This window comes from Trichoderma atroviride, chromosome 1 (genome assembly GCF_020647795.1).
Source record: "Trichoderma atroviride chromosome 1, complete sequence".
NCBI lineage: Eukaryota > Fungi > Ascomycota > Sordariomycetes > Hypocreales > Hypocreaceae > Trichoderma > Trichoderma atroviride.
The window spans coordinates 958,703-986,265 of NC_089400.1; the positions used below are offsets into that span (position 1 = coordinate 958,703).

At 50.4% G+C, this 27,563-nt stretch overlaps 10 protein-coding genes across 10 annotated transcripts; 4 read left to right on the forward strand and 6 right to left on the reverse strand.

Moving 5' to 3' along the window:
- Positions 1–1,875: 1,875 nt before the first annotated feature.
- Positions 1,876–2,565, reverse strand: TrAtP1_000374 (uncharacterized protein; the record flags this gene model as incomplete). The annotated part of the gene is made up of 1 exon (XM_066110555.1): positions 1,876–2,565. The coding sequence occupies one exon, from the start codon at positions 2,563–2,565 to the stop codon at positions 1,876–1,878; it is 690 nt and encodes a 229-aa protein (XP_065966627.1).
- A 595-nt stretch (positions 2,566–3,160) lies between these two features.
- On the forward strand, positions 3,161–4,648 carry TrAtP1_000375 (uncharacterized protein). The gene is made up of 3 exons (XM_066110556.1): positions 3,161–3,301; positions 3,357–3,779; positions 3,919–4,648. The coding sequence occupies exons 2-3, from the start codon at positions 3,525–3,527 to the stop codon at positions 4,582–4,584; spliced, it is 921 nt and encodes a 306-aa protein (XP_065966628.1). The 5' UTR covers positions 3,161–3,301; positions 3,357–3,524; the 3' UTR covers positions 4,585–4,648.
- Positions 4,649–4,679: 31 nt separating this feature from the next.
- On the reverse strand, positions 4,680–7,596 carry TrAtP1_000376 (uncharacterized protein). The gene is made up of 9 exons (XM_066110557.1): positions 7,174–7,596; positions 6,874–7,094; positions 6,708–6,729; positions 6,595–6,647; positions 6,353–6,526; positions 6,083–6,291; positions 5,677–6,021; positions 5,437–5,626; positions 4,680–5,378 (listed from the first exon to the last, which is right to left on the reverse strand). The coding sequence occupies exons 1-9, from the start codon at positions 7,367–7,369 to the stop codon at positions 5,355–5,357; spliced, it is 1,434 nt and encodes a 477-aa protein (XP_065966629.1). The 5' UTR covers positions 7,370–7,596; the 3' UTR covers positions 4,680–5,354.
- A 209-nt stretch (positions 7,597–7,805) lies between these two features.
- On the forward strand, positions 7,806–9,794 carry TrAtP1_000377 (uncharacterized protein). The gene is made up of 2 exons (XM_014091724.2): positions 7,806–9,419; positions 9,490–9,794. Exons 1-2 carry the CDS (start codon positions 8,647–8,649, stop codon positions 9,668–9,670), a joined length of 954 nt encoding a protein of 317 aa, XP_013947199.1. The 5' UTR covers positions 7,806–8,646; the 3' UTR covers positions 9,671–9,794.
- Positions 9,795–11,236, reverse strand: TrAtP1_000378 (uncharacterized protein). The gene is made up of 3 exons (XM_014091723.2): positions 10,718–11,236; positions 9,972–10,659; positions 9,795–9,909 (listed from the first exon to the last, which is right to left on the reverse strand). The coding sequence occupies exons 1-3, from the start codon at positions 11,045–11,047 to the stop codon at positions 9,866–9,868; spliced, it is 1,062 nt and encodes a 353-aa protein (XP_013947198.1). The 5' UTR covers positions 11,048–11,236; the 3' UTR covers positions 9,795–9,865.
- A 353-nt stretch (positions 11,237–11,589) lies between these two features.
- On the reverse strand, positions 11,590–12,468 carry TrAtP1_000379 (uncharacterized protein; the record flags this gene model as incomplete). The annotated part of the gene is made up of 1 exon (XM_014091722.2): positions 11,590–12,468. One exon carries the CDS (start codon positions 12,466–12,468, stop codon positions 11,686–11,688), a length of 783 nt encoding a protein of 260 aa, XP_013947197.1. The 3' UTR covers positions 11,590–11,685.
- Positions 12,469–15,404: 2,936 nt separating this feature from the next.
- TrAtP1_000380 (uncharacterized protein) lies at positions 15,405–18,248 on the forward strand (the record flags this gene model as incomplete). The annotated part of the gene is made up of 3 exons (XM_066110558.1): positions 15,405–16,203; positions 16,316–17,278; positions 17,416–18,248. The coding sequence occupies 3 exons, from the start codon at positions 15,405–15,407 to the stop codon at positions 18,246–18,248; spliced, it is 2,595 nt and encodes an 864-aa protein (XP_065966630.1).
- A 774-nt stretch (positions 18,249–19,022) lies between these two features.
- On the reverse strand, positions 19,023–21,083 carry TrAtP1_000381 (uncharacterized protein; the record flags this gene model as incomplete). The annotated part of the gene is made up of 2 exons (XM_014091720.2): positions 19,023–20,209; positions 20,273–21,083. The coding sequence occupies 2 exons, from the start codon at positions 21,081–21,083 to the stop codon at positions 19,023–19,025; spliced, it is 1,998 nt and encodes a 665-aa protein (XP_013947195.2).
- Positions 21,084–23,642: 2,559 nt separating this feature from the next.
- On the forward strand, positions 23,643–25,809 carry TrAtP1_000382 (uncharacterized protein; the record flags this gene model as incomplete). The annotated part of the gene is made up of 4 exons (XM_014091719.2): positions 23,643–23,949; positions 24,031–24,400; positions 24,463–24,665; positions 24,728–25,809. 4 exons carry the CDS (start codon positions 23,643–23,645, stop codon positions 25,807–25,809), a joined length of 1,962 nt encoding a protein of 653 aa, XP_013947194.2.
- Positions 25,810–26,344: 535 nt separating this feature from the next.
- On the reverse strand, positions 26,345–27,538 carry TrAtP1_000383 (uncharacterized protein; the record flags this gene model as incomplete). Its single annotated transcript, XM_014091718.2, has 4 exons — positions 26,345–26,759; positions 26,861–27,173; positions 27,291–27,414; positions 27,509–27,538. The coding sequence occupies 4 exons, from the start codon at positions 27,536–27,538 to the stop codon at positions 26,345–26,347; spliced, it is 882 nt and encodes a 293-aa protein (XP_013947193.1).
- Between the last annotated feature and the right edge of the window lie 25 nt (positions 27,539–27,563).

Consider the following 27,563-nt stretch of genomic DNA (forward strand, 5'->3'; position numbering starts at 1 on the left):
TGTTCTGTGATCAACCTGGATCACGAAGTGGTATTAACATATAGAGCTAGACTGCAGCCACAGACAAATACGGCACGCTGCAGAACTATTTCTGTTGAGATAAGCCACCTCAACATGCTATAACAAGACGTGTTGGTAACTGGCAGTCACTGAAGTACTGTTTCTATAACCCAACTCTAGTCCGCTGAGATGGCTCACTCTGGTCATTATGCGGGCTCGATTCAGGACTTGGGTGCTCTGTATCCGAAGTACTCGAATTACTTTTCCTCGCAGCTCAGTTGCAGTTAACTGTAAGCTTCCACCAACGAACCCAATACAGCCAAGCCATCCATAGGCCCCTGGATGCGACGTCACTAAACGGCTACTATAGCAAGTCATCGACCTCATTTTGTATTGCGGTAGCCCGCCGCCGATCCCGCTAGATGCCACTGTTAATAGCACTGTCGATCCCAGGCTTGGGCTCGGCGCATTCATAGCCGATTGCCGGCTCCTCATCCCCCCCGATATAGATGCTTCCCTTTGTCTGTAAAGCAACTCAAACGACCATGTCTCTTTCCAACTCGTTTCTCTTGCATATTGCCTTGTTGACCCCAATTGGTCACACGCCCCTATCGAAGATATTCGATCACCAGCTGACATGAGTCTGCTGACTGTACTATGGCTTTCCTTTTCTAATATACCTTCTTCATGCATCACAAGACGATTAAATGATCAAACGGTAAGGTGGAATTGGCATTGATCAAAGTAGACATGCGTAGATGATAATATTCCGAACTCCATATATATTACTACCTCTTACCAGGTACTAATACTGCTTTGGTACCCGCCGCAAAAAGCAAGTGCATCTTTTACCCCTTTTAAACGTTGCCAGGGGGGGGAGAGAGAAACTGAGCAGTAACATTTTCCCAAACAGAGGATCACCAAAGAATAAGAGCGAGACTGCATTTTTAGTGATAATGAACCTCCTCGTATGACATTGTCGTCAGCGTCAGACCAGTCCTGCATACACGATGCATCTCGTACTGAGTCAAACGGCGGGCGCATCCCTGATACACGAACAGGAGTGCATGTTTACATGTTTTAGGTTAGCACCTACTTCAAACACCGCCCTGCCTTGACAGTTTGACCGATTGGGTAACAAGCTATGCATACATGCAAGCTGAAGATAAAAATAAAGATGCTGTGATAGGTTGATTGCGATGAAGGATATCTTCCGTCAATTTAGCAGTATTACCCAGCCTAGTATCCCGTCCGCTCGGAATTTAGACCGCAGCATATTATTACATGTACTATTCTCCTTTTTGCTAAACCCTTACGAAACCATACATCCTTGACTACCTACCTACCTATAATGGGTAGTCCGAAAACAAGAGACAAGAGACAAGGCACATGTAACAGCCAAGATAATGTCTGGTAGGAATCGGACTACACTTTCGCTGTGCTTGGGGTTCTCTGTATCTCTTTGAAGTTATCAAGACGCCGTTTTGGCACTTTGCTGCATACAAAGAGATATCTGTGACTCCCCTGTAGGAACTATAACTGTTGGTGGTTGGCCTTTTTACGCGTCCGTCTCTTTATATCCCAGCACGGCATGAACCATCGGTGCTCTCAACATCCAACACCAATCTTCCCCATGTACCTAGATAGTACTTCTCTTTCGTGAATCGTGCACCGTAAGCCCCTCTCTTCTTGAATTGCTCCATCACATGTTTATGGAATGCCATGCATCCCGCCCAGCCGCAGAATTTAACTCAAAATCGGCCGTTAGATCCATAGACTAGAATGTTGGAGACGTCCCATAGTTTCCTGATGTTGCTCACATAGGAGCCCGCTTTGGTATGTCAATGAATAGCTCTCTCGGCTGTTGCCACCGAATCACCGAGCTGCGACCCGAGCACCAAGCTTGCCCGTCGATAGAAATCCTCGGCAACCCATCTCTCCCCTCCATCCAATGCCCAGGACGCCAAAGATCAATCTTCCGTCCGATGTGAGTCGTAGGCCACCGCCGGCATCTGTACCCTCCTCATGCACCAGGAAGCAAACCTGCTCAATCTCGCCCGGGTGCACCACCGGCTTTTTATCTCCCTCCGAGAGCCAGTTGCAGTCCTGATAGCCCAGGCCCTCCTCCACATCCAGTACCACCTTTTCCAGCTGTATGATGTCCTCACTGCAATTCTCCAACTGCGCCTCGAGCACCCATTTTCTGTAGTTGCTGTTGTTTGCACTGGCCTCCAGGGCACTTACCTTTGTCCTCACAATAAGCGACGCCTTGCAGATAAATTGATATAGCTTCCTAAAAGTCCGCGTCCGCCCACTCGTCTCCGTAGCCTCAGAGTAGCTCACCGTCACAGCCAAGACGTGGTTCCCTTCCTCTTTCAAGTCAAAGCCTACAATCCTCTGCAGCGTCCCACCCGGCTCAAGATCCACCCCTCCCGCAGGCGTCGCGCCGTGGATATTCGCAGGCCCGAGTTCGAGCTTCTGCGTTCCTCCCACGCCAGGCGTCTTCATCTCAGCCTCGATACGGACATCTCGTATGCGCTTCGCCGCATCGGGGGGGCAAATCATTGTTCGCGCAGAGGGTGCAGCTGAACGTCTCGCCCACGTAAGCCGAGCCGAACGACACCGGCAGGTTGAGGATCGGGCTCAGCAGGAACGGGTCGGGATTCGTATTCGAGGCGGATTTGTAAGCGAGCGAGGCGGGTGCTGGCTGTGATTTGGTGTTGGGAGGAGAGAATGGAGGATCTACTGGGTACTGCGTTACGAGAGACGGTTGAGAGAGCCTGCAGAGAGAGGGTTGGCGGCTGTTAAAAGGACTGATCGAGGCTCCCCAATCAAAAGAGCGTTTGGTGCCTACCTGAGGACTTTGACGGACACCGAATGCGGCTCCTTGACGGGATCGTGAGAGGGGTATGCCTGGTGGGACATTTCTATCCTGGATTGCGCCTTGTGCTGGGGAGTTCATGAATGTTCAGATAGGCACTTGGCAGCGACATAACCGTGGGAAGCGGAGCTGCTTGCAGCTGTCACCAAGCTCGCTATCGATAAGAGATCGGGACCCCCGTTTCTTCTATAATTAGCACCCAGCGCCGCCATTTCGGCTATCTTAGGCTTTGGACCTCTAATCAGGACTCCCGCCTTGAAGACGATCCAACTACGGGAGTGAATTTAACGTCCATTGCAATGTATCACGTAAAATTTATGCTAGTACATAGATGAATAGAACAAATTTGACGTGCAAAACGATTTATCAAATTACTTCGCTACAAATTCTGTCTCAATTTCTGGAAATACTTATAGCTAGGTAGGTAAAGCTCCGTAACTGCCAAATCGGTTAATTTCCCTGAACTCGTCCCCAGGCACGCAAATCCTCCTTTCTTTTTATCCACCTCCTCTTTGATTGAACATCAAAGTGCGCGTTTTATGAACCTTGCAAGACGTTAAATCAAAAGTCTGTTACTATCAACCTCGGAAGTGTGGCAATAAAGAGGCGCAGAGAATAATTCTTCCACAGAGATCTTCCATCCATGGCATCATCGCGGCTCATCATGAGGGCGGCAAAGCCAAATCTGCTCTTGTGCTTTGATGCATTCGGCACTCTATTCAGCCCCAAAGGAGGAGTGGCCCAGCAGTACGCCCAAGTCGCGGGACAATGCGGTGTTACTGGCTTTAGCGATAAGGAGCTTCAATCTCGGTTACTGGAAGCAATTAAAGAAGAGCGGGAGAAGAACCAAAACTACGGGAGAGCAACAGGACTGGGCGCCACTCAGTGGTGGACGAATGTGAGTAAGCTCCCCCCCCCCGGTTTGTTTTACATTAATCAGCTCTATATACCGAGCTTATTAGTTGATCTCTCTTCAACATGTTTTCAAAACTCTAGCGTGAGAGCGATTTACCTATTTCTGATGTCGGTTGTTCTAGGTCATCCACAAAACATTTACACCACTCACGCGCAACAACCAGGCCCTCCCCCCTACCCTAGTCCCAAAACTACTACACCGATTCTCTTCAAGCGAAGGCTACGAGGCCCAGCGTGATCTTGTCCCAGCAATAAGAGCTTTGCGGGAGCGGATATCCCAGCAAGGGGTTGAGAGGCTTGTCATTGGAGTAATCACAAATTCCGACGATCGGGTCCCAGATGTCCTGTCCTCCTTTGGACTCAATGTAAGCCCGTTACGATACGGAATACCGTTTGAAGCAAGCGCCCTTCAAGAGACGCAATATGACATCGACTTCCATTGCATGTCGTACGACGTTGGCGTGGAGAAGCCAGATAGACGGATTTTCAACGCCGCCGATATTATGCTTTCTCACATCATCAAAGCTCGATATCACGAGACTGTAAGCGAATCTGATCTGGAGAGTTGGCAAAAAGTATATGTTGGCGACGAAGTTGCCAAGGACGTCGTCGGCGCTGCTGAGGCTGGCTGGAACCCTGTGCTTCTTGACGTTGAAGGAAAGTCCGCTGAGATGGCTAGCTTGGAGGATATTCCTCAACAGACTCTCGAAGACCTCTTTGAAGGCCACACTTCTGTAAGAGTGAGCTCGATTCGAAATCTAGTTACATGGCTTACAGGATGGAGATGAGAGGCAAAGATAATAAATGATGCAACGCCATTTTGATCAAAGATGTGAAATGTAGAACTTTGCTCTTATGAATGTTGCAATACACGAAATTTGTGGTGACTTGGGCCTGATAATCACCACCTCATATTGAAGAGGCCAGATGGATTACCTCCCACAGAGCTTGATCCACAGATGCTGCTCCTCAAGTCTCGCTAACGTAGTAATTAATTAACTAGGTCAGGCCGCGGCGGTTGCGATGATCCGCTCTCCCTATGGGTATACAACATGCCTAACTTGAGGCGATTGCAGAAGCAATGCTCGTATAAGAGGGTACAGGCCATATTCTTCTGAGCTTTCATATCCTACATCATCACTACTTTGAATCGTCACTTTCACACACACACATCGTGGCAACCACTATTATTACTCTGGTCCAGATTAATAGTTTACAGCCTGTGCTTGTCAGCAGTCAAGACTTCTCACACAAGAACCATCAACTGTTTCTTCCTGTTTGAACAATAGTTATCAACAAAAAAATAAACTGGTCTCGTCAAGACCGACTCCCTACCACTGGATTTATGTCTAAATTCAGATGTCTGGACTTGTCAGTTTAAAACCTTTTGTACCAAACCTAAGATATCGTGCGGCGCGTTTGAACTAGCAGCTCTGCGCTTCCTCCAAGCCATTCGTGTACGAGATCTGCTGCCCCCTGTTGTCAACCATGCATATTACAAAGTCAGCATAACAAAAGGAGTAGCAAGCTCTTATGTCAGTTATGGAGACCTATTCCTTTAAAGCCCTGGAGGAGGCGGAACCTAAAATCAGTAATTAGCCGACGCTGCGCAATTGAGTGTGTGAACCAGGTAGACATACAGCACTAAAGCTTCCACCAGGAGGCGGTGGTCCGGATGGTGGCGGAGGCGGTGGTGCAGAGCTTGGAGGAGGTGGTGGAGGAGGAGCTGCTTCGGCAGGAGGCGGAGGCGGCGGAGGAGAGGCGGATTGGCCTGGGGCTGCTGCTTGTGAGCTCTGACCTCCATAGTACTGTTGATACAAGGCGACATAGCTACAATACATTAGTTCTTTGTCCAAGGTGGTCTAAACAGGCTGATTTACTTAGCGTATCCTCCATATGCGGCGTAGGGATCGGCGCCATTATAGTATTGAGCATATTGAGCAGCATAGTCGTTTGCGCTCTGCTGGTTGCTGGCTGCTGGAGCGGGGCTGTTGGAGGCACCAGAATCGGAGTTGTATCTGTTATACGAATTGTACGAATTGTGGTGAGATCCGCCATGCGATCGGTCGTGGGAGCCCCTGTGGTGATGGTGGTCGCCATAACCGCCACGATCATTGTTATAACGAGGCGGCCGAGCTTTGAATTCCTCGTACTGCTCCTTGACGTTGGCAATCAAGTCTTCGCAGAGCTCCTTGGCTTTGGTGACCATATTGGGATCAGGTCCTCTGGAATGAAAAGTCAATAAGGCAAATCGGGGCGGAAAGGAGTCTCGGTATGAATACATACGTGACATGAAGGAACATGTCCTCGTCGCTTTCACAGTTTGTGGCAGCCTCCAAATAGCCTGAGCCTCGGCCCTTGATTTGAACTCGACAGCCGGTCTCTTGTTGAATGTGTTTTACGTAGGCACCGCCATGGCCAACTACTTGAGCACGTAGGTTGAATCCTGGAATTGGCTCAAGAGTAATAGGAATCTTCTCATCGGGCCATTTGCGCTGAAAAGATTGTTTAGCTACAAAAAATGAAGGAGTATAAAGGTTCCAAATAGTATCTTACTCGTCCAAATTCATCTCGTTCAACTTGCGGCCGCTCCTCCTGGTCTCTGCGTCGGAATCTTCGTTCATCGACTAGCTGGGGAAGCTCCTGCTTGATGAGATCGTTGATTTTTTCCACAGCGGATTCGAGACCAGCCTTGGAAGTGCTGGTGATGTGAAGATATAAAGGAGGATTCTTGTGTGCGAAGCTAAGTTAGAAGACAAAGTATAAGAGTGTGGTGTAGGGTCATTGATTCATCTTACCGTTGCAGTTGCCATGCTCTTGTTTGGGTAATAGCTACCACGGGTGGTGACATCTGGGAGGAAGAGTCAATATCAGCGTTCCAGAATTTCGTCCAGCAAGGATTATCGCGTACCAGCGCCAGTCTCGCTTCGAATCTAAGTGAATACGAGGTTAGTAAGAGCAGAAAGGAGAGGAGCAGCTGCAACTCCACGGCCACGAGAACCTGATGACTTGGGTCGTAGTGCCGCGGGCGTCAAGCTGACGAATCCAGCGGAGTAGATAGAATGAGGGCCATTTACCATTTCTTGAGTAGAGCCCTTAGTCAACAGGTATCGATTTCGCAGGTCGTTGACTTCGATGTCTTGAATGAAGTCGCCGTCGGCAACATACATATCGGGCTTCATCTCATTGTCGCCTGGCTTGTCGGACTGCGCGCCCGAAGACCTGATCGGGGGGACATCCACATGCTGGGGAGCCTTTCGCGCCTGCAGCTGAGCATTGATCTTGGCAGCGGCGGCAGCTATTTTGCGAGGTTAGCTTGTCGCAATCGCAGGTACACGCGCATTTGCGCCTGAAGAGAAGTGAGTCAAGGGGCGTACCAGCGGCCGCAGCAGCATCTACTGCGGGCTTCTTTGTCTCGGAAGAATCATCCTTGGGCAGCGGACTGCGGTCTCTGCCTTCGTGGCGGCGCGTGGGCGGAGATCGAGAGCGCCTGTCAAATCTAGAGGCTCGTCTGGGCTCAGGCTCCGTCTGGTCGAAACGAGATCGCTTTGTTCGTCGCTCAGAATCCTCCATGGCGTCGCTCAAGAGATGGACAGCTTGCGATTGTTAAAAAGACCGTTGTTCTGTTGTTTGGTAGGAAAGCCAAGAGCCGCTCGCAATAGAACCGAGGTTGCGTCGTAATTCAGCAAAAATATCAGATGAAGGATGCAAGGCTGCAGGGCACAAGAGTTCGCGACATGCGTGGATCAGCACCGTAGCCAACCACTGTGCTTGGGCACTCTTTAGAGGGCACTTGGTACCTAAATGGGTGGTTTTTTTTCCTTTTTTTCCTCTGCCTCGTACCAAGATTAGATAGACAGGGTGCGCCTGCTTGGCATCGGAAAAATGTACTTGCGCGTGCGGAGTCCAATGGTTGCGGCTTACATAATATTGACTACTTAAAGCTGGGGAAGCGCCTAGTTGGCCTGCGGTGTCGGAGCTTGCTGATGAAAGATCCCTATTAATGTACGCAGGGCCACTGCAGCAATTGGGCAAAATTGAGATGCGTTTCAAGCTGTAAACTGTGGAATTCTGCATGTTCAAGCAATGGGTCTCAGAATACGCCATCTCATTGTCTATGGTAGCAATGCGGTCAGCCACACATGCGCTCTTACGTGAGGCTAGTTGAGGCCGGTTTTGGAGCTAGATTCTATCAAGAGGCTCAGTACAGCATAGATATGCTCAGAGCGACAGCAAAGGTCGAAGAATTAATGGTTCAGTATGGCCTACATAAAGCGATCAATTACATAAAAGAAGAAGAAGATTGAGCCCGATAAACACCATATGCTGCATAGAAGGATGTAGCTTGTACTTTCACATATGCCGGGTATGGCCAGATCGCGGGGGAGGTTATGCGCGGGGCACACATCCGATCGCTTTTGGGTGCTGGACTATGCTCGTGATAGTGCTGGAGCCGTTGAGCTCCAGAGACATAGGAACTTTGGTGCGCTAAACCGCCTCCTTGTGATATATCAAGGTACCAGCAACTAATCAGAGTCTTCCTCAAGTTCTTTCACGCCCAGTTGACTGCAGTCGTCATTTGCAGAAGTATAAATGCAGCAGTAGCGGAATCTTCCCTATATCTTAGCGTCCGTCAGCCAACCTGAACCGTGCTAAATCGCTGCGTCAGTCAAGCCTCCGGTTTATCGGAGCCCACCTCCAACTCTCGAGGCCACTAACTTTTTTTTGTTTCTTTTAAATCCTTCATCTTCACTGACTCAACGCTCACGAACCATCCAACAATCCATTCCATCGCCGTCCGACCTACTGTCTTCCAGTGACCGAACTCGATTGGTTCACGGCACTGCAGGATGGCTTCGCTTCGGCCATGGAGCGCGTCTTTGCGCCTCGCTGCAAAGTCCTTCCCCACTGCTATGCGGACGACGACTGTGCGACACAGCTCGTCCAGCAGCTCAACCTCTGCCATTGCCTACAAGGCCCTGCGCCGCCGCTCTTCTCCCCTGCCCACCACCGACACTCCTCCAGCCTGGTCGGCCCAGGCCGCCGTCTCCAACATTCTCTATGAGACGCCCACGCCCTCCATGGCGCCTCCGAAGCGTCACATCCTCAACTGCCTGGTCCAGAACGAGCCAGGTGTGCTCTCTCGTCTCTCCGGTATTCTTGCTGCCCGAGGCTTCAACATTGATTCTCTGGTTGTGTGCAACACCGAGGTGGAGGATCTGTCTCGCATGACCATCGTCTTGACCGGCCAGGACGGCGTTGTCGAGCAGGCCAGAAGACAGCTGGAAGACCTGGTGCCTGTCTGGGCTGTGCTGGATTATAGCAACGCCGCCCTGGTCCAGCGCGAACTCCTTCTTGCCAAGGTCAACATTCTCGGACCCGAATACTTTGAGGAGCTGCTCGCCCACCACCGCGAAATCAGCAACGGCGAGCACAATGGCGAGTCTACCAACGAGTTTGAGCGAACTCTCGAAGAGTCGGCCAAGGACTTCCATCCTAGCAAGCTAGCTGCCAGTGAGGCCCTCCGACACAAGCACGAGCACTTGAAGACCATCACCTATTTCGCCCACCAGTTCGGAGGCAAGGTGCTGGATATTAGCACTACCAGCTGCATTGTTGAAGTGTAAGTCATACAACATCCTCATGAGCGTCACTTTCTAGAACAACCCCCCGGCTAATATTCTGGATTACAGCTCCGCTAAGCCGTTGAGAATTGACTCATTCTTGAAGCTGGTTTCTCCCTTTGGAATTTTGGAATCTGCCCGTACTGGTCTGATGGCCCTGCCCAGATCACCACTTGCCAAGCACGCCGAGGAGCCTATCATTAAGGATGCCGACGAGGTTGTTGATGCCAGCCAGCTTCCTCCTGGTTAAAGTCATGATTTTCTACGAGTATTAATTGTACCTAGCTAGTGCCATTTGGGACACTTGGCGTCTGGTAAAGGGAATGTTCGTTGGTTTATAGCAGTTTTGTATGAATTCGATTTTTTTTTTAAACCGCCTGTGCTTTTGAGAATATGCAAAAAGTTTCTTCCTAAAAAGAAAACTACATAAGTTTTAAATTTAATATTACTCGAGAACACCCTTGTTTACAACGAAGCCTTCCAATGCCGCTGTGAAAAGAAAAAGAGCAAGTTAGCGTTATATTGTTATGGCTAGCAGAAGAGTGACTTACCAACAGCTGCCCAGAGTCGGTTCTCCGCCTCGGGGAAGACGAGAGACCTCGGGCTGTAGAAGACCTCATCCGCAACTTCTTCAGGGTGTCGGGGCAGGCAGTGCATGAACTTCCAGTTATCCTTGGCACCGCCCCGAGTTGCCAGTTCGTTGGTGATCTGATAGCCGGCGAAAGCCTTGAGCCTCTTCTGTTTCTCAGCCTCCTGTCCCATTGAGATCCAGGTGTCGGTCACAAGGATATCGGCATTCTTAATGGCTTCCTCGGGAACAGTCGTCTCTGAGAGCTTGCCGGGTGATTTGACACCATTGGCGGCTGAGTTGATGAGCTCCCTCATGTGGTCGGGGATTCCGTAGCCCTGGGGCGAGGCGACAGCGATTTCGACGCCGGTCTTGACGCAGCCGATGGCTAGGTCGAACAGCACGTTGTTGGAGTCGCCGACCCAGGCAACCTTGAGGCCTCTGAGGTTGAGGCTGTTATCGCTTGAGACAGAAGATGGGAAGGCCTCGTAGATGGTGAGAAAGTCAGCAATGGTCTGCAGGGGGTGGAAATCATCTGAGAGGGCATTGATAACAGGCACGGTCGAGTGCTCGGCCAGTCCTGTGACATCTGAATGAGGGCCGACTCGAGCGACCATACAAGATGTCATTGATGAAATTACAACAGAGGTGTCATATAGCGACTCATTCACCTGCCCAGTGTTAGTGACCAAGTCGAGTAAAAATCAATAAACACCAAGAAGCACAAACACCAAGCTGAATATCATCCTTGCCGAGGAACATGGGGTGTCCCCCCAGCATTGTAACCGCAGCCTCAGTCGAGACTCGAGTCCGGGTGCTTCGCTTGCTGAACATCATGGCCACCGTCTCACCCGCCAGGCCGTTGCTCAGGTGCGGCACTCGGCCAGACTTGACGTCCTGTTTCCGGGCGGCGGCATTGCGCACCAGGGCGGAGAATTCTGAGGGCTTGAGGTCGCTGATGGACATGAGATGCCTGGGCTTGGCGGCGGCTTGTGAGTAGGCACGGCTTTGGAAGCCATTGGCCGCGTTTCGGAGAGCTCGCGCTGCTGTGATCTTCATGACGTTCTTTTTATTTTTTTTTCTAAGCTGACGAGAGCTTTACTTGGAGTTGGAGCTGGAGAAATTCCCAATTGGCGTTATGATGCTGAAAATTGAATGGAGCAATGTCGACCTAGACGGGAGAACAATTTTTTAAATTTGGTGGTGCGAGCAGTCAAAATGTAGAAAATGTAGAGTCATGAAGAGCTATCAGAGCTGCAAAAGAGTCAGTCATCGGCGCCGATGTGAGGTTCGCCGCAGAAAAAAAAGGTGGGGTCGCTGGCTGTAGCTCTAGCCCGTTTGATGCTTGTATAGAGGCATGTAAAATGCAAGCACTTTAAGGGCTCCGGATGCAAACAACAAAGAAAAAAATGAAACTGGTTTGAAAATCATTCCCATTGGAAACTACATTGTTGAATTGAGAAGTAAAGAGAAAGATGTTATAAAAGAGTTTATTGTATGTCCATGTATGCGATGGCAGTAGTATACGCTTGTTGAATATATACTAGGGAGGTAGGCAGTAAACTATATACACGAGCTTGTAAGAATTGTAAAGCTATACACCACTCATACAAGTATTAAATGAGCTGTTAGAAAATGAACATCGTGCGATTTCATAATCATCCAGCCCTCACAGGAAAGTCTCCGCGGTCAGCGACTTAGTTGGGCGCGCCGGGGTCGACATCGGCAAAGGTGGTGCCAACAGCAACCTCATCGTACCAGACCTGGCGGAAGCTCTGGCTACCAACCATCTTGTTGTCGTCGTGCCAGCTGTTGGCGTAGAGGCCGATGCGGAACTGGAAGAGGCTGTCGTCGTCGAGGGTGGTGGAGATGTTGTACTCCTCGTGCACCTTGACGTCGTCGAACCAGACCTTGAAGTAGCCGGTGCCATCGGACGCCCACTTGATCTGGAGAATGACCTTGTGCCACTGGCCCGGGTTGATGGCGGCCAGGTTGGGGCGGGTGACGATGTTGCGGCCGCAGTTGGGCTGGCGGTAGTGGCCGTTGACGTAGCGAGCGTACAGCTGGCCGTTCTGCGTCCAGATCATGGTGGAGGGCATCCAGTCGTCGCCGCCACAGCCAGCGCCGGGGCGGTTGGCAATGAACTGCGCAAGGTTGTAGGACTGGCTGGACGTCTCCCACGTGTCGGAGAGGCGGAACGTGAAGCCGTAGAAGAGCTCGTCGCCACGCTTGTAGCCTTGGTTGTGGTCGACCTCGGAGTGGTAGCGGTCGTGGTACGAGGTTCCGAGGTAGGTCTGGGTCATCTTGAGGGCCGAGGTGCCCTTGTAGACGACGTTGGAAACTTCAGAGACGGTGCCCTGAGCTTCGTGGCGAACAAAGTCAAAGCCGTTGAGGTGACCGTCGTTGTAAAAGGTGCGGGTGGCGCTGACCGCTGGCAGAAGAGCCATGGCGGCGGCGAAAAGGGACTTGAAGGCAACCATTTTGAAGATGATTCTTCTCCTCGACACGATTACTCGGAATAAAGCCTGAGTTGAGTTGAGTGGTTGGGCAGGAGATGGGGACTATGATCGACAGAGCCGTGGCTACTTATACTTATGCCTTCACGCACTTCCTATCAACCAAAATAAGCGAACAGTATTATTAACCTTGTCTTTTAGCACATAGATCCCGAGGAAAAGCGTAGCCTACCATGGCAGGTAGACTGATACGAGATTGGTATTCAAGCATCACTATGCACCACTACACCCAAGAACTTGGCTGATTCGGAATGACCATAATGGCGTTCAAAGAGCTTGTCATTAGCTTACAGAGTGTTTCATTGTAGGCTAGCCAATCAATCGTCATTATGCCCCTGGGGATCGAGCGGACTGCAGCCATGTTTCTCGGATGGATCTCGGTGGATCTTACGCCTAACCAGCTAATGCTTCCCAAATGCCAAACTGGGCAGGAGAAGTCTAAATGGCGTGGGTTGGGCCGAGCTGTGACTGGTGGATTAAATTCCAATTCCAAGGTCATTCTAGAAACGAGATCCAAGTCAGTACCACGAGTCGGTCGGTCTGTTAAGTTCACCACATCTCACTTCCAGGTATGTTATAAGATTTAACAGGCCATCTCACGGATGTCCTACGTAAACTGTCCATATCGTCAGGTGAAGCTTTGATTACGGGTTCGCCGGCTGCTACATTTAAATTTATTGCTCAAAATCGCAATTTTGGTCACAACATCTGAACTAGATTCCTCATCTTCAGCATTTGAGCTGATTATGCAGCTTACAAATTCTTGCTCAGGGAACATAGCAATGAGTTTAGTGCGGAGTAGACTTGCATGTCTTGGCTCTCTGAGCTGTAATACATTCAGGCAACCATCTAGGAACATAGTTTGAGGGAGCCTTGCAAATTCCGCTTTGGGGTTGGAAGTCATTTGACACGAGGCCTCGAAGACGAAAACTTACCTAATGTTAGTTTATTGCTTCTGTTGCTTTGAAACCCCTGGAGAAAAAAACAGCGAGCAATGCAACGGGGCCCACTAAAGTAACCATGAAAGTAGAGTAAAATTTAAGTTTAGTGCACGGCGGCATTAGTGAGGTAGCAGCATTCACTGAACCAAATTCTACGAGATAAATGCCGGACAAGGTGATTGATAGTGGCAGTGTCTGATGATTACCAAATAGTATTTATTGAATGAGAATAATGATTCATTCTATCGCAGCTCCAGCAAAAGTACTCTGGCATAAGTTTCTCGGAAGGGCGGAGCATATTGTGGGCTGTCCGTGGACTTGCAAACAAGCGGTCCTGCCTAATAATAAGCAAGCCGTATGCATAGGTGGTTCTACAAATAGGAGCATGCGCCAATAGTTCAGATTACCAAAAGAGGAAGCTCGCGATATTCTTGGCACGTACTGGCTGTCAGAGATACTATTGCGCTCGTCAATTAAGGCCAGAGGTCTACCCAAGAGCGGATAAAGGCGGGTTATTGCCAAGACTGTTTTCTGCCCTACTCCTTTTTTGTCTTGCGTTTTCGCAGCTACTTGATTCCTCCAATCATGAGACTGGAAGCTCTAGACGAAGTGAGCGGCATTGAAGTAGGTACCCAAGGTAGCGTTTGGGGAGACCCCCTGTAGTAGGTTACTTATACGACAGATGCAATTCTGGCTGCGTAAGAGTCGAGAGAATATTCATAGCGCCAATTAACATGCGAATTTACTAAGAACAGAAATTGCAATGCATAGCACTTGGGTAGCACGAACTGTTAAGAGGCAGGTTTGAGCTGCCTAGCTATAAGTGCCAGGCAAAGCAGGTAAGCATACAGCAATAGAGATGAATCTTGAAACTGGTTATCTACAGGAAGGTGTAAATCCATCTGCCGCTCACCTGCCTTAATCTCTAACTTGTGATCCACGATGCTAGTGGAACATGTCTTACAGCTTGTGCTTCAAGATAGAGCGCTTGTTTCTCCAGTTGAGGGGCCTCCGAAGCTTTCCGTCGAGACATGTTCCATTTTGTCTTTTCAAGAGTTGGTTGGTAACATAAGTTGAAGGAGCACCCATCGGCTTAGCTCTTTCAGATTTCCCTTTATCAAGAGACTGTCAAGTTGGGAGAGAAAATCAGGACACTACCGATCTACTGTTACACACTCTATTGTTATGCCACAAGTCATGATTTGTAAATAGGTAGTTTTCTACTGTTGCAATTGCTGCTCTTGCTTATATTATCTTTATTCTTTCCTAGGCAATCACTATTCACTTATTCTATTCCATCTGCGTATCTCAGTCGAGGCACACGCTTTAAAAAAGCGGAGCACTCTTTAACTGGTTCAGATGTGGCAACTTCATCTATTGGCTGATGAAGATACAATTATGGAGCATCCCACCTCCGACTGAGGTACGAAGCTTAGCTAGCTCAAACAGGTTAGCTCTCAAGGCAGGAACCTGAGACATCAAAGGTACGGAGTACTCCGTGCCACTACAAATTAGTGGTGCCTGCACTAATTTTAGCACAGGTCGCGGCACGCTGGGAGGCAGAAACGGCCCCTGCGCAGGTACTCGGTACTCCATTATCTTTTTCAGGGGACGTTACTCAGCAATTGTGGCTCCGATCAGCCAATCACATCGCCCGTCCACGTGTACTGTCTCGACCCGATACCCAATGGTCCACTCCCGTCACTCGATCGTGACGACAACAACTTCCACCTTCAACCCAAGCCGTTAATATCAATCCGCCCATCTTGGCAAATCCGGAAGGCTTGCCTTGCAGCAGAGATCATCTCCGCAGTCTGGAGCATCCTCCACTTCTCACGGCTATACGCTTACAGCAGCTGCTGCTCGTACAACCCATTCAGCCTCCAGTGAGAGGTGACGTCTCGCCAGGGACGCATCTTACTGCAGTCTTCACGCCATCGCCCAACTCCCAGGCCCGCCATGCCTGATTTCCGGGTCTCGGTCAGCTTCCTAAAACCAAATTCTCGCTCTGCCGATGCCTCAACACTAGACAATGAGCCACCGGAGGCATCGGAGACGTCTCCCTTGCTCTCGTCGGAATCGGAGCGCGCACCGGTCACTGAGGCTTCGCCATTGCTTTCCGATGCCAATCATGGCCAGGAGAGTGAAGATGGCGAAAGCGACAGCTTAAACAAGTCTCCGAAGAAGTCAGGAAGCCGCCTACGATGGCCCTCAATCATCGCCATTGCAGTCTTGGCCGCCCTCACTGTGGTGGTCATGGTCCTGGGTTTCCTCGTCCCTCCTGCCATCAAGACTTACGCTGAGACTGCTGCCGTTATCGAACCAACCGGCTTATCCCTGGAATCTCTCACTCCGGATAGCGTTCGCGTGCGGATCCAAGCCAATTTCAAGCTGGACGGCGCTCGAGTTCAAGACGACACAGCAAGACGCCTCGGCAGACTGGCAACCAGCATCGTCAGAACCCTCGATACCGAAGAGACAAACGTTAGCGTTCGTTTGCCCAATTACGATAATGCTCTCCTGGGCTCTGCCGTTGTGCCTCCATTGACTATCAATCTGGTCGATGCGCAACCTACTGTGCTAGACTTTGTGGCAGACCTCAGCCCTGGAGACGCCGAGAGCCTCCGCCAAATTGTGAATGACTGGCTAGATGGCAAGCTTGAACAGGTCAAGGTGACCGGTTCGGCTGCACTTCGTATCAAAACGGGCTTTTTGCCGCTTGGAACTCACGATGTGGTCGAGTCCATGGTCTTTGAAGGTCAATCTCTCTACCGCACCTTTGCTGCATTGTACTTTGGAGAAAAAACAATAATTTGAAGAGTCTTTTCATTTATATTCTCGTGTTGCAACATTTGCTAATTCCATTATAGCCAACGAAATCCCATCTTTGCCCGAATACAACATTGACCGTCTCAACATCCATGACGTTCCTATTGGTGATGGAGGACGGATGGCCGTTGGGGCGAACGCATCAATCGTCGCATACAACGACTATCCCATTGGCCTCACTGTTCCAAAGCTTGCATTTGATATCCTCGTTCCCAACTGTGACCCATCCGAACCTCCCATCATGATCGCCACTGCCATTACCCATCCAATCGATGTGGAACCGCATGCTAATGTTACGGTCGATGCCACCGGCGTCATCAACGATCTGTCGGACGAGCTTACCCAGGCCTGTCCTCTCACCAAGATGTCACCGCTTGACAACTTTTTCAAGCATTATATGAATGGCGAAGATGCCCAGGTCTACGTCCGCGGTCAGAACTCCGATGAGTCGGATGTTCCAGAGTGGATCAGATCTTTCCTCAGCAGCGTCACTGTTCCTTTTAGCTTCCCAGGATCATCGTTTGATGATGCTATTCGAAACCTCTCTCTTACAGACGTCGACTTCAAACTTCCAAGTCCTTTCGCGGATCCCAACGACCCCGACTCAAAAGCTCGTGTTTCTGGGACGATCCAAGTTTTGGCCGTACTTCCCTCTGAGCTGAATGTGGACATCAGTGTCAACAGTCTCCGAGCCAGTGGTAACATCTTTTATGAAGGCAAGAAATTTGGCGAATTAAATGTGCGGCAGTGGCAAAAAGCCAATTCCAGCAAGTTGAACGACCCCGAAGACGGCCAAGCAGAGCTTGAAATCACGTCTAGGATCACCAATGTGCCCCTTGACATTACTGATAGTGATGTCTTCAGCGATGTCATGGGACAGCTTTTACTCGGCGACGAGGATCTTCTGCTTGATGTTGAGTCACTTGTTGACATCAAGGTGTCAACGGTGCTTGGAGATCTGGTTCTCAGAGATGTCCCCGCAAAGGGCAAGATTCCAGTAAAACGTTTGTCCTCGCCTTGGTAATTTATTGCGCGGCTCGCTTGTGATGGTGTCATGACGCGTCTTTTGAGCTATTGAAAGTACAGTTATGATTCACGTCACAGGATGCCCAAGGATAGCTCTACTAACTAAATGGAACAGAGCTTCCTGGTAAATCGCTTACGAAACTTGACCCGCGCGTCTTCAATCTGGTCATTCTGAACACAACGAAACATGCTGTTCACATGCAGGCATCGGTCAATTTGACGAATCCTACACCTTACACAGCCTTTATTCCTTTTGCAACTGTTCACGTCTACAACAAAGAGCTCATCATTGGAGAGGTTACGGTCAACAATCTAGATGTACAATTGGGAAACAACACAAATCTTGCCGTATCCGCTACTTGGGATCCGGTGTCTCTTGGCGGCGAGGAAAGCCACAAAGCTGCCGCGAAGTTGCTATCCGACTATCTTTCCGGCCAAAACACAACATTGACACTCAAGACTCATCAGGGCAGTGTTCCAGGACTGCCTATTATCGGTGACGCTCTCTCCAAGTTCAACATCACACTGCCAACACCCCGAATCAGACTTCCGGGAGACAAGAAGCACGGCAGTAGCCAGGGTAAAAACTTTGTGAGAGATGCCGTCTTTCATATTTTCTCATCTACAGCCTCTTTCAATCTGGCATCACCACTCAAGCAGAATACTATACATATCGAGATGATAAACGCTACAGCATATTACAACCATACAGAACCCGTTGGCCACATACTCTACGATGAGCCGTTCGATGCCCCCCCAGGGGTGACGGAGACTCCACGACTCCCAGTCACATGGTCGGCGGAGAGCATCGGCTATGATAAACTGATTGATGCCATGGATGGCTCATTGAAGCTGGATGCCTCGGCAAACGCGACAATAAGGATAGGAAACTGGATAGAGACCGTCCATTACGAAGGACGGGGGATTGGAGCTAGGGTCAGGATATAGACGGTACATTTATTTCGTTCATTCGTTGTTTAAGCTACATGATATTGTTTTGGATTTTCCTTGGGAGCAGCGTTTGGTGTCTTATCTTGGACTTTTGATTTTTTTTATGAGCAAGGATTGCTTTGATATACAGGTTGACATTTTTTACAAGCAATTTATATACGAGATACACAGAGATACTCTCAATGTTGAATATGCAAAACCATTTGCAAGTAAGCAGAGACGTGAGTTTTGAGAGAATTGCAAAATTGTATTGGTATATTTATCGCCGGATTGTGGTAGACTATATCTAAGTTTGAATATATTTTCCATGTTCGACAGCCATCATAATACATCTACGCCGAGGGCTATACTCTAGTAAGGAAATCATCTAGAATTTACGGGAATAATTCTTATAAGAATACGAGGCAGATTACTAGAGACAGGATACGCTATCACGTTACGAGTAGATTTGTCTGGTATCATCACGCTGAGCAATAGAGAAGGGGGATCGAATCAAGATGACGAACCTGGAGTAGGTACACCACGTCGATGTCGACTCTAGCAGTGTCAGCAAGGGACAAAAACACACAAAAAGCGAGAGAAAGAAAGAGTATAACAAGAAAAGGAATAAGCACCTTTGGTTTCAATCAATTTCCCCTAATAAAGCCAACAAGCGGTATTTCATTAATAAATATGCTGAGAGGTAGTGGTTAGACAATTTTCGCAAAAAAAAAGATAAAAGAAGAAAAGAAGCTGTTCTATCGACTCAAGTCGTCGTTATGTTGAAAACCTTTAGCCGAGCCGCACGCCTGCTTCCCTGCGCTTCTTCAGCTGCTGCGCCGTCGCCAAGTTCATGCCGGCACTTTCGCTCGCGTCAAACATGCTCTGCGCCTCTCGCCTCTTTTCGTCGTCAATCTTCTTGAGGCGCTTCTCGGTCTTGCCCTTGCCGCTGCCCTTTCCGTGGAACTGGTGGCTGAGATGCTTAAAGGCCTCCTTGCGGTCTAACAATCGGCCGTGATCATCGACATACTTCAACTCGATGTTTGGCTTGTAGCCCGCGTTAAAGAGCTCGGCCATCTTCTTCGATTGCTGGTGGTCACGGTGGGTGTTTTGCTGTCGTGCCCACTCTTCTCTCTCTCGAACGGACATGCGATCTAACCTGCCGCTCATTCTGTCACGTTCTCTCTGTTGTCGGGTCTGCTCGTCCAATTCACCCTCTAGGACTCTCTTCCTGGAAAGGAATTCTTCGCGAGCAACAAAGTCTTCATAGCTTCCAGTCTTCTCCTGGGACTCGAGAAGCCCTCGTTCTCGAAGCAGTGCGAGGGCTGCGCCCATACCGGTACCAACCATCTTTTCATCTTCAATACCCGCATCTTCTTCCTCCTCCTCTTGCTTAATATTGTTATTCCTCTCTTCTTCTTCTCGGTGTGCTGCAATCTCTGCTGAATAATCATCCATTTCATGGTCTTCATTTCCATCTCTGTCTCCATCTCCATCGCCCATGTCACGATCCTCGTCTGCTTCAGGGCTTTTTGTTGTATGTTTTTGCTTCCTGGTCTGGCGATCTTCATCGTCTGGCTTGCTCAGGCCGGCAACAAATTCGGAAATCTCGCCAATCACCAGACCGCCGCTTTGGGCCTCTTCAGGCACCTCATCGTCTTCTTTCAGTTGTCTTGCAATGTCTTCAGGCCGCGTCTTTTTGCGTTTCTTTAGAGCAATTTTCCTTTGAATTGCTAACGACGCTTGAAGGTCGTCGTCATCGGCAAAGTTATCAGCAGAGGCAGCTTTCCGTTTCTTAGTCGTAGAAGCCTTAGAATCAATGTCCATAGAGCCGGCATCCACTGGAGCGGTTTCCAAAGGGAATATGTCATCTTCATCAAGCTGCTTCTGCCTTGTGCCCTTGCTTCCCTTCTTTTTCTTGGGCTTCTTCACCTTGATTTCTGAAGGGGCAAGGTAGTCTGATGAAGGCACACCATCATCTAGCGTATTGTCAGCTATCGTATCAGTAGTAAAACTTTTGGGTCTTTTGCTTTTAAACATACCGACAATATCATCAAGACTTATTGATTGAATCTTCTTCCCCTTCCTTTCTGGCTGATCCAGGATATCTGACAGTTCAGCGATGGCTCCGTCGTCATCGAGAGTAAATCTCTTGGCTTTTTTGCCATTGATCTCCTCGTCGTATTGTGCCAGGATAGTGCCCTCGCCATCATCATAATCATTGGGGTTGTAGCCCTTCAGCTTCTTCTTGAGGTCCAATCTTTCACTGAGCTTCTCTTGCTCTTTGATACCCAAATTCTCAAGCTCATCTCCCTCTTCCTCATTTTCGTCAATTGTCGTATCTTTCAAAGTAAGGATTTGTTCGTCTCCGTCTAGAAAGGATGTTGAATCGTGAGCAACCTTGATGCCTGCGAGGTCCTTAGAGGTGTATTGTATGGCTGCCGCTGCCGCTGCCTCTGCTGCAGCAAGCTCCTCTTCTAGCTTCCTTGCTGTGTCAATCTTCTTTTGTCGCTTCTTCTGCCCTGTCAACCACGCCTTTGCATCAAGATCACTGCTTTGGCCTTCTTCGCCGAGTCCCTTGCCCTCTAAAAGAGCAAATCGCTGAGCCTTTTCACGGGCTTTTCGTACGGCGGTAGCCTTCTCTTCGCGTCGTTTCTTGGCAGCTTCTTCGTCCTGCACCCTTTTGTAGTTGTCATATGCCTGGGCTTGGCGACTCTCGACGGTGCTTCCGGGTTCTTCGTCGTCGTCGGACGCTGAAGCTTGATGCGATACCTGGGCTCCGGGTACCGGCAAAGGCTTCATGCCCAGCGAGATTCGGATGCGATTTGTCTCTTCGATCGTTGCCGCGTCCATGGTTGCTTGCTGTTGGTATCAGACAGGATAACAGTTGGTCAGGACGTCGCGAACACGCAAGAAAGAAGAAAGTCTCAAACTCCGTCTAGTTAGGTAGGTACGAGATGGCGGCACTTGGTGCTCCACCGCGGCCTGGCTGCCAAATTCGTCGTCACTTGGCGCGCAAACTATTTTAGCCGAGATATTTCCGGTTTTTCTATCACGTGATACTCCCCACCAGCCAATCTTATCGCGACTCCATATAAGGCTCTATCGTGAAATTTTCTTCCAAGCTTCTTTTCTTCTTAACATACACGGATCTGTGCTCTGCGGTCCTCTGCGTTCACGCGTCAGGGTCGACTGCTTTGCAGCTCGATAACTCTATGGAGCCATCAACTTGTTATGGTGTCAATCATCCTATCGACAGGTCCAAGAAGAATTCGACCTCTGGCTGCCTCATTCGCTGTCGCAAGACGGCTTGAGTGTTGTGGCTGGAGGACCCGGGGGCCCCATATTCCGAACCTTTCACCAAGGCCGTCGGCCGATGAAGTTGAGGAAAACCATGGGATGCCTACATCTCAGCGCTTGCAATGCCTAGGTAGTACTAGATGCTCTGTAGACATCTCTGTAGACACGTCCGTAGACGGCTGCTGAGCCTCAACTCGGAGCCGTCTGACCTCAAGATGCCACCCCGACTAGCCGCTCGGAGCAAACCATGATTAATTGTGTTACTCGGGCCGCAATATCTACGAAATAACCCCGACGAATTCGGAAAGCAAAATGCGATCCCTTGTCAGCGGGGCAGATGGGAAAACAGTTTGCTTACTCGATGCATGCCTCGTGATTCTTTAGGACGGATACCGTACAAGCAGCCTCCTGAGTCCTGCGAGGTTCTGATGATGTCAATCCTTGACATTTAGGCAGATGTCAGAAGTCCCCCCACGGCGAAATCCCACCAAAACACCCCGTACCTGTGAAAGTGGCGACCTACCTCCAGGGTGCCTCATCTATCTGCCAATGCATGTGAAGCTCGATGCCGAGACCCTGCTCCGACATTCTACCTGCATAGGTACAGTAGATAGCATGCACCTTCTCCGTATTCGTACCTACCCAGGCGGTGACGACTCATGCTGTCACGTCCGTCTACCTCTGTTCTACTTTTTCTTCCTTTTTCATTCGTCCACGTTCTTTTTTTGCCTTCTCATCCTTTCTACGGCACGTGCTTGGCAGTCCAACCTGCATGTGCATGTAGCCAAGATTACCTGTCATCACGAGCCCTCGGCTGCTTGTGAAACACACCCAGCTCAGCTCCTCTGAAAGCTCGAGTAATAGCGCCGACTCGGCACCACTTGGCCACACCCAAACTAATTCGCACAACGGACGACATCCAAAGATTGAAAATTTTTCGTCTCTGCTGCCCATCTTTGCTCCTATTGTAAGCTGCAAAGCACGTGTAGCCAATGCAGGAGCGCAAAAGTTCCGGCGACAATGAATGCTAATGTTCCGGTTGATCTAGGGTAGGAGGGCTAGCACCGGAGGCTAGAGGCGGTAGTGGATGAGCGGCGGGCGGGAACCTGGCAAGCCTTGCGCCTCATAGCCCGAACGAGACGAACATGGTCCAGGATTTGCCCCACGGGGGGAGCAGCTTGGAGATGCGGAGCAGCCCCTGGAGACGGGAGGTGGTGTGCTGTGCTCTGCTGCGCTGTGCTGTGCTGTGGGAGTTTGTTGGTACAGTAGCGTTTTGCCGTCTGGCCTGGGAGCCTCGGTGCCTTGATAGGACGCTGCCTCCTTACTTGGCCCCTCCCCCTCCCTCTCCCTCTCCTTAGCTGCGCATGCTCTCCTGACAGCGTGACTAATGACGCGTTGCCAGCCCATTCGCCTGACACATCCCGGCATCTGAGTCTAGTTCGTCACGCTGGCCGGCGTGGCCCAGGCAGAGCAGCAGCGTCTGGGCGTGATTGGGCGCTGGCCCCGGCCTGGCAGAGCATCAGATCAGCTGCCCATCTGCCGTTGACCGCGTTGCCGACTCGTCGGATCTCACCGGCCTGGAGCTGATCCCGGAGTGGCGAGATGGTAGAAAAAGGATGACGGCCCCGATGCCACCGACGCAGTGCCGTCTTCTCTGCAGCATCATCGTCGACGAGAGGAGCTGAAGTCGAAGACACCGAGAAAGAGGCTGGCTGGCAGAAGAGAGCTGAACATCCCACCACCACCACCACCGGCCGCTACCCATCAGGCTGCTCGGCTCTTCTTTCTTCACCCCTCAAACGGCTGTACCGCGAACTGCAGCCCTTGGGTCCGGAGAAGAATCGGCCCTTTGTATAGTCTTCCGGCCCTCAGTTCCCCATGGGGGAGATCCGCACATCCACTTTGGCCTTGTAGACCTTTTGTCGGTCCGAGTCCGAAGAACCTGAGCATTGACGGCGGCATTTGCGAGATACTCTGAGCTCAAACAGCTGCTTCTCATTGGACGACTGATTCCACTGGGCGAGGCTCGGCATAAACAAGCCGTTTGCTATAGCATACTGCAAAAGTTCTCTCCAGACCCCCGACTATATAGTGAAGATGCCCGCGTTCGCCATGGATCTGGCTGCGAGCCATTCAGCGCAAGCACTCTCTCTCAACGTCTCCTCACACGCTTCATTTATTCCGCCCATCATGCATGTCTTGTCAACGGCCGTCCTGCTCGGCTCGGTTGCCGTCCAAAAGGTCCTGGGAAGACCTGGCGCATCCGACATTACAAAACGAGCCGTTACTGACTTCATCAACTCGGAAACTCCCATTGCCCTGAACAATCTGATTTGCAATGTTGGTCCTGACGGATGCCGTGCTTTTGGCACATCGATCGGCGCTGTAGTTGCGTCGCCAAGCACAACTGACCCAGACTGTAAGCTAGTTTTTGCATTATACCTCCACTATCGTATATACAATCTATATATACAGTGCGCTAACACGAATCTAAACAAAGACTTTTACATGTGGACTCGAGATAGTGCTCTTGTTTTCAAGACGCTTGTTGATCGGTTCACACAGAACTACGATGCTGGCCTGCAGCGCCGCATCGAGCAGTACATTGCTGCTCAGGTCACTCTTCAGGGCATCTCAAACCCATCTGGTTCCCTCTCAGACGGGTCTGGCCTTGGCGAGCCCAAGTTCGAGCTTACCTTGAGCCAGTTCACTGGCAACTGGGGCCGCCCGCAGCGTGATGGTCCAGCTCTTCGAGCCATTGCCTTGATTGGCTATTCAAAGTGGCTCATTAGCAACAACTACCAGTCGACAGTGTCGAACATCATTTGGCCCATTGTGCGAAATGATCTCAACTACGTTGCCCAGTACTGGTCAGTGATTGCTTGTTTTCTTGCCCGCTATTCACTGGTTCTTTGCTAACCTTGACTTTTAGGAACCAAACTGGATTTGACCTGTGGGAGGAGGTCAACGGCAGCTCATTCTTCACTGTAGCCAATCAGCACCGAGCACTTGTTGAGGGTGCTACCCTTGCCACTACTCTTGGCCAGTCGGGAAGCAGCTATTCCACTGTTGCTCCTCAGATTCTCTGCTTCCTTCAAAAGTTCTGGTCGCCATCCGGATATGTCATCTCCAACAGTAAGCTATCAATGCAGACCAATTTTGTAGATGAATGCGTATGCTAACACTAGTCGGCGCAGTCAACAGCAACGACGGCAGGACTGGAAAGGATTCCAACTCCATTCTTACATCTATTCACACTTTCGATCCCAGCATTGGCTGCGATGCCGCCACTTTCCAGCCCTGCAGTGACAAGGCTCTTTCAAACCTCAAGGTCTACGTCGACTCCTTCCGCTCCATCTATGGCGTCAACTCGGGCATCCCTGCTGGCACTGCTGTTGCCGTTGGTAGATACCCAGAGGACGTCTACTTTAACGGAAACCCCTGGTATCTTTCTACCTTTGCTGTTGCTGAGCAGCTGTACGACGCCCTGTATGTCTGGAAGAAGACTGGCTCCATCACCGTCACTTCCACCTCTCTGGCTTTCTTCCAAGAGCTCGTCCCCAGCGTGACAGCCGGAACCTACGCCAGCAGCTCGTCTACCTTCACCAGCATCGTCAACGCCGTATCCACCTACGCCGATGGATTCGTCAGCGAGGCGGCCAAGTACGTTCCCTCTGATGGTTCTCTCTCCGAGCAGTTCGACAAGAACACCGGCACTCCTCTCTCCGCCGTTCACCTGACCTGGTCGTATGCCTCCTTCCTGACTGCCACGGCCCGTCGCGCTGGCATTGTCCCTCCTTCATGGATTAGCAGCGGCGCCAACACCGTTCCCTCGTCCTGCTCCGGCACGACAGTGGCTGGTTCCTACTCAAGTCCCACAGCCACGTCATTCCCTCCGTCACAGACTCCCAAGACTGCGGCTACTGGCACCAGTTTCACTCCCATTGCCTGCGCTACCCCAACTTCCGTGGCTGTGACCTTCCACGAGCTTGCTACGACCGTCCCCGGCCAGACAATCAAGGTCGTTGGCAATGCCCAGGCCCTGGGCAACTGGAGCACCAGCGCCGGTGTTGCCCTGAACGCCGTCAACTATGCTTCCAACCACCCTCTGTGGATCGGACCCGTCAATCTCAAGGCCGGAGACGTCGTCGAGTACAAGTATATCAACGTGGGCTCAGACGGCTCCGTGACTTGGGAGGCCGACCCCAACCACACTTACACTGTCCCTGCAGTGGCCTGTGTTACCGCAGTTGTTAAAGAGGACACCTGGCAATCATAATGAACTAATAATAGGTAATAGGAATAGGAGGAGGAGGAAGGAAATGGCAGATTGTCAGTCACGCTTGCAAGTGTGTGTATATTAAATTTTTTAAGCTACATCTCTTTTTATGATCCCAAGAGAGACGAATATATGATGAAGGAATAGCGTTATTTCCAAACATTTTATGTGTCCCTTGTTTTAATTCTGTGAAAGAGACATTTGTTGTTAAAGTTGGTATGTGCGCAATCTTCCCATTGAGTGAGAAAAAGAGTCCTCATCTTCGTTGTTGTTTTGATTTGATAGGTCAAATGAAGACTTGTGGCTTGTGGCTGATTGCCTTGAGTATATATATACCTAATGACGAACCAAGAAAGGAACAAACAAATAAATAAACAACACGTGTACATCCTGATTAGTCGAAACCAGACGAGCTGCCCATGAAACCAAAACCCTCGTCTGCTTAGTGATTTCTCTTCTTGAACGCTACACATCTTTCTGTTCTTTCTTCTCCGGAATTTTCAATTTACATCATTTCTTTCCCTCTCCATTCCCTTTACGCAAACTCATCATCAGGGGCCTCAATGGAATTCTTCACCTTGACCAGGATGGCCGTCATCCACGGCTCCAACCTGCTCGTGCGATCAAACTGGAACAGGAGCTCGCCAAACTGATCCTGGTCGTGGGCCTCGACGGCGCCGCACAGGTCCTCAACCAGCTTGTACTTGTACTGGGAGGAGAACTCGGCGTCCTTTTGGCGGTAGCTCTCGACGGCGCGGCGGGTGCCGACCAGGTCGCCGGTGGCGAGGTGGCAGACGCCGGCCTTGAAGCAGTAGGTGGAGAGACTCCATTTCATGGTCTGGTTGCCAATCATGGAGTTGATGATGCGGTCGTAGGTTTCGATGGCGACGTAGTAGTCCTCGTCGAGGGCGGCGAGATCGGCGTATTGGGTGAATAGCTTGTTGGCATTCCTATAGAAGCGCCAGCTTGTTAGCTTAACCATGACCATAATACATCCAAGTAGCAGAAATTGTAGTTTCATGCTTTCACGCTGGAGAGGGAAAACACGCACAGTTCTCTCGCCTTCGGTAGCCGCTCAGCAGCCTCCTTGTAGGCCTCGCGCGCCCTCTTCAGATCCTTCAGGTCATGCTCATAAATCTGACCAAGGATCTCCTTGACTCTAGACAGCCTCGTCTGCTTGCTCTCGCTGGTCGACTGCTGGATCAGAGCAAAGGCTCGTTCTCGGCATCGGATCGCCGCCTCGGGATCATCTCTTCGGTAGGCGTCGGAGGCCTCGACGTAGCTGTCGGCAGCGTCGCCCAGTTCCTTGAGGCTCTTCTCTCGTACGGCGGCGGCTCGTTCGTATGTCTTGCCGGCCTCGATATCTGGGAAGAAGGGGCTCAAGAGTTAGTCGATGTATGTGATTGCGTTAGAGAGCAACAGATCCTTTATGATCTCATAGAGGGGCTCTCTCGGGGTGAAAGAACATGGTAGAAGCGTACTTTGGCCCTGTCGCTCGTATGCCTGAGCTGCCTCCTTGAATAATCGAGCAGCATCCCAGAATTTGTCGTCCGAGCCGCCCAGGAAGCTCCAGCCACCGCTGCCCTTTGATACGAGCTTCTCGGCCTGTCAAGTTAAAAGGTTAGCCAAGCCCAGTGGCTTCTCTGCCATCTTCCAAGAGCGGGCGCTGCGAGCTGGACGATAAGAAAGAGAGGCGTACCTGCTGGATTAGAGCCTGGGGATCTTCCATGATGTCGAGGATTCTGTGTGTAAAA

What these genes read in the sequence shown, in the direction of transcription:
- TrAtP1_000377 (XM_014091724.2), top strand. Translation starts at nt 8,647, where the DNA reads ATGGCTTCGCTTCGGCCATGGAGCGCGTCTTTGCGCCTCGCTGCAAAG. An exon ending in ACCAGCTGCATTGTTGAAGT is followed by an intron (nt 9,420 to 9,489) that starts GTAAGTCATACA and finishes TCTGGATTACAG; the next exon opens with CTCCGCTAAGCCGTTGAGAA.
- TrAtP1_000376 (XM_066110557.1), bottom strand. Translation starts at nt 7,369, where the DNA reads ATGGAGGATTCTGAGCGACGAACAAAGCGATCTCGTTTCGACCAGACG. An exon ending in TCGAAGCGAGACTGGCGCTG is followed by an intron (nt 6,648 to 6,707) that starts GTACGCGATAAT and finishes TCTTCCTCCCAG; the next exon opens with ATGTCACCACCCGTGGTAGC. An exon ending in GACATGTTCCTTCATGTCAC is followed by an intron (nt 6,022 to 6,082) that starts GTATGTATTCAT and finishes TTTTCATTCCAG; the next exon opens with AGGACCTGATCCCAATATGG.
- TrAtP1_000378 (XM_014091723.2), bottom strand. Translation starts at nt 11,047, where the DNA reads ATGAAGATCACAGCAGCGCGAGCTCTCCGAAACGCGGCCAATGGCTTC. An exon ending in AGGATGATATTCAGCTTGGT is followed by an intron (nt 10,660 to 10,717) that starts GTTTGTGCTTCT and finishes AACACTGGGCAG; the next exon opens with GTGAATGAGTCGCTATATGA. An exon ending in CCGACTCTGGGCAGCTGTTG is followed by an intron (nt 9,910 to 9,971) that starts GTAAGTCACTCT and finishes TTCTTTTCACAG; the next exon opens with CGGCATTGGAAGGCTTCGTT.
- TrAtP1_000375 (XM_066110556.1), top strand. Translation starts at nt 3,525, where the DNA reads ATGGCATCATCGCGGCTCATCATGAGGGCGGCAAAGCCAAATCTGCTC. An exon ending in CCACTCAGTGGTGGACGAAT is followed by an intron (nt 3,780 to 3,918) that starts GTGAGTAAGCTC and finishes CGGTTGTTCTAG; the next exon opens with GTCATCCACAAAACATTTAC.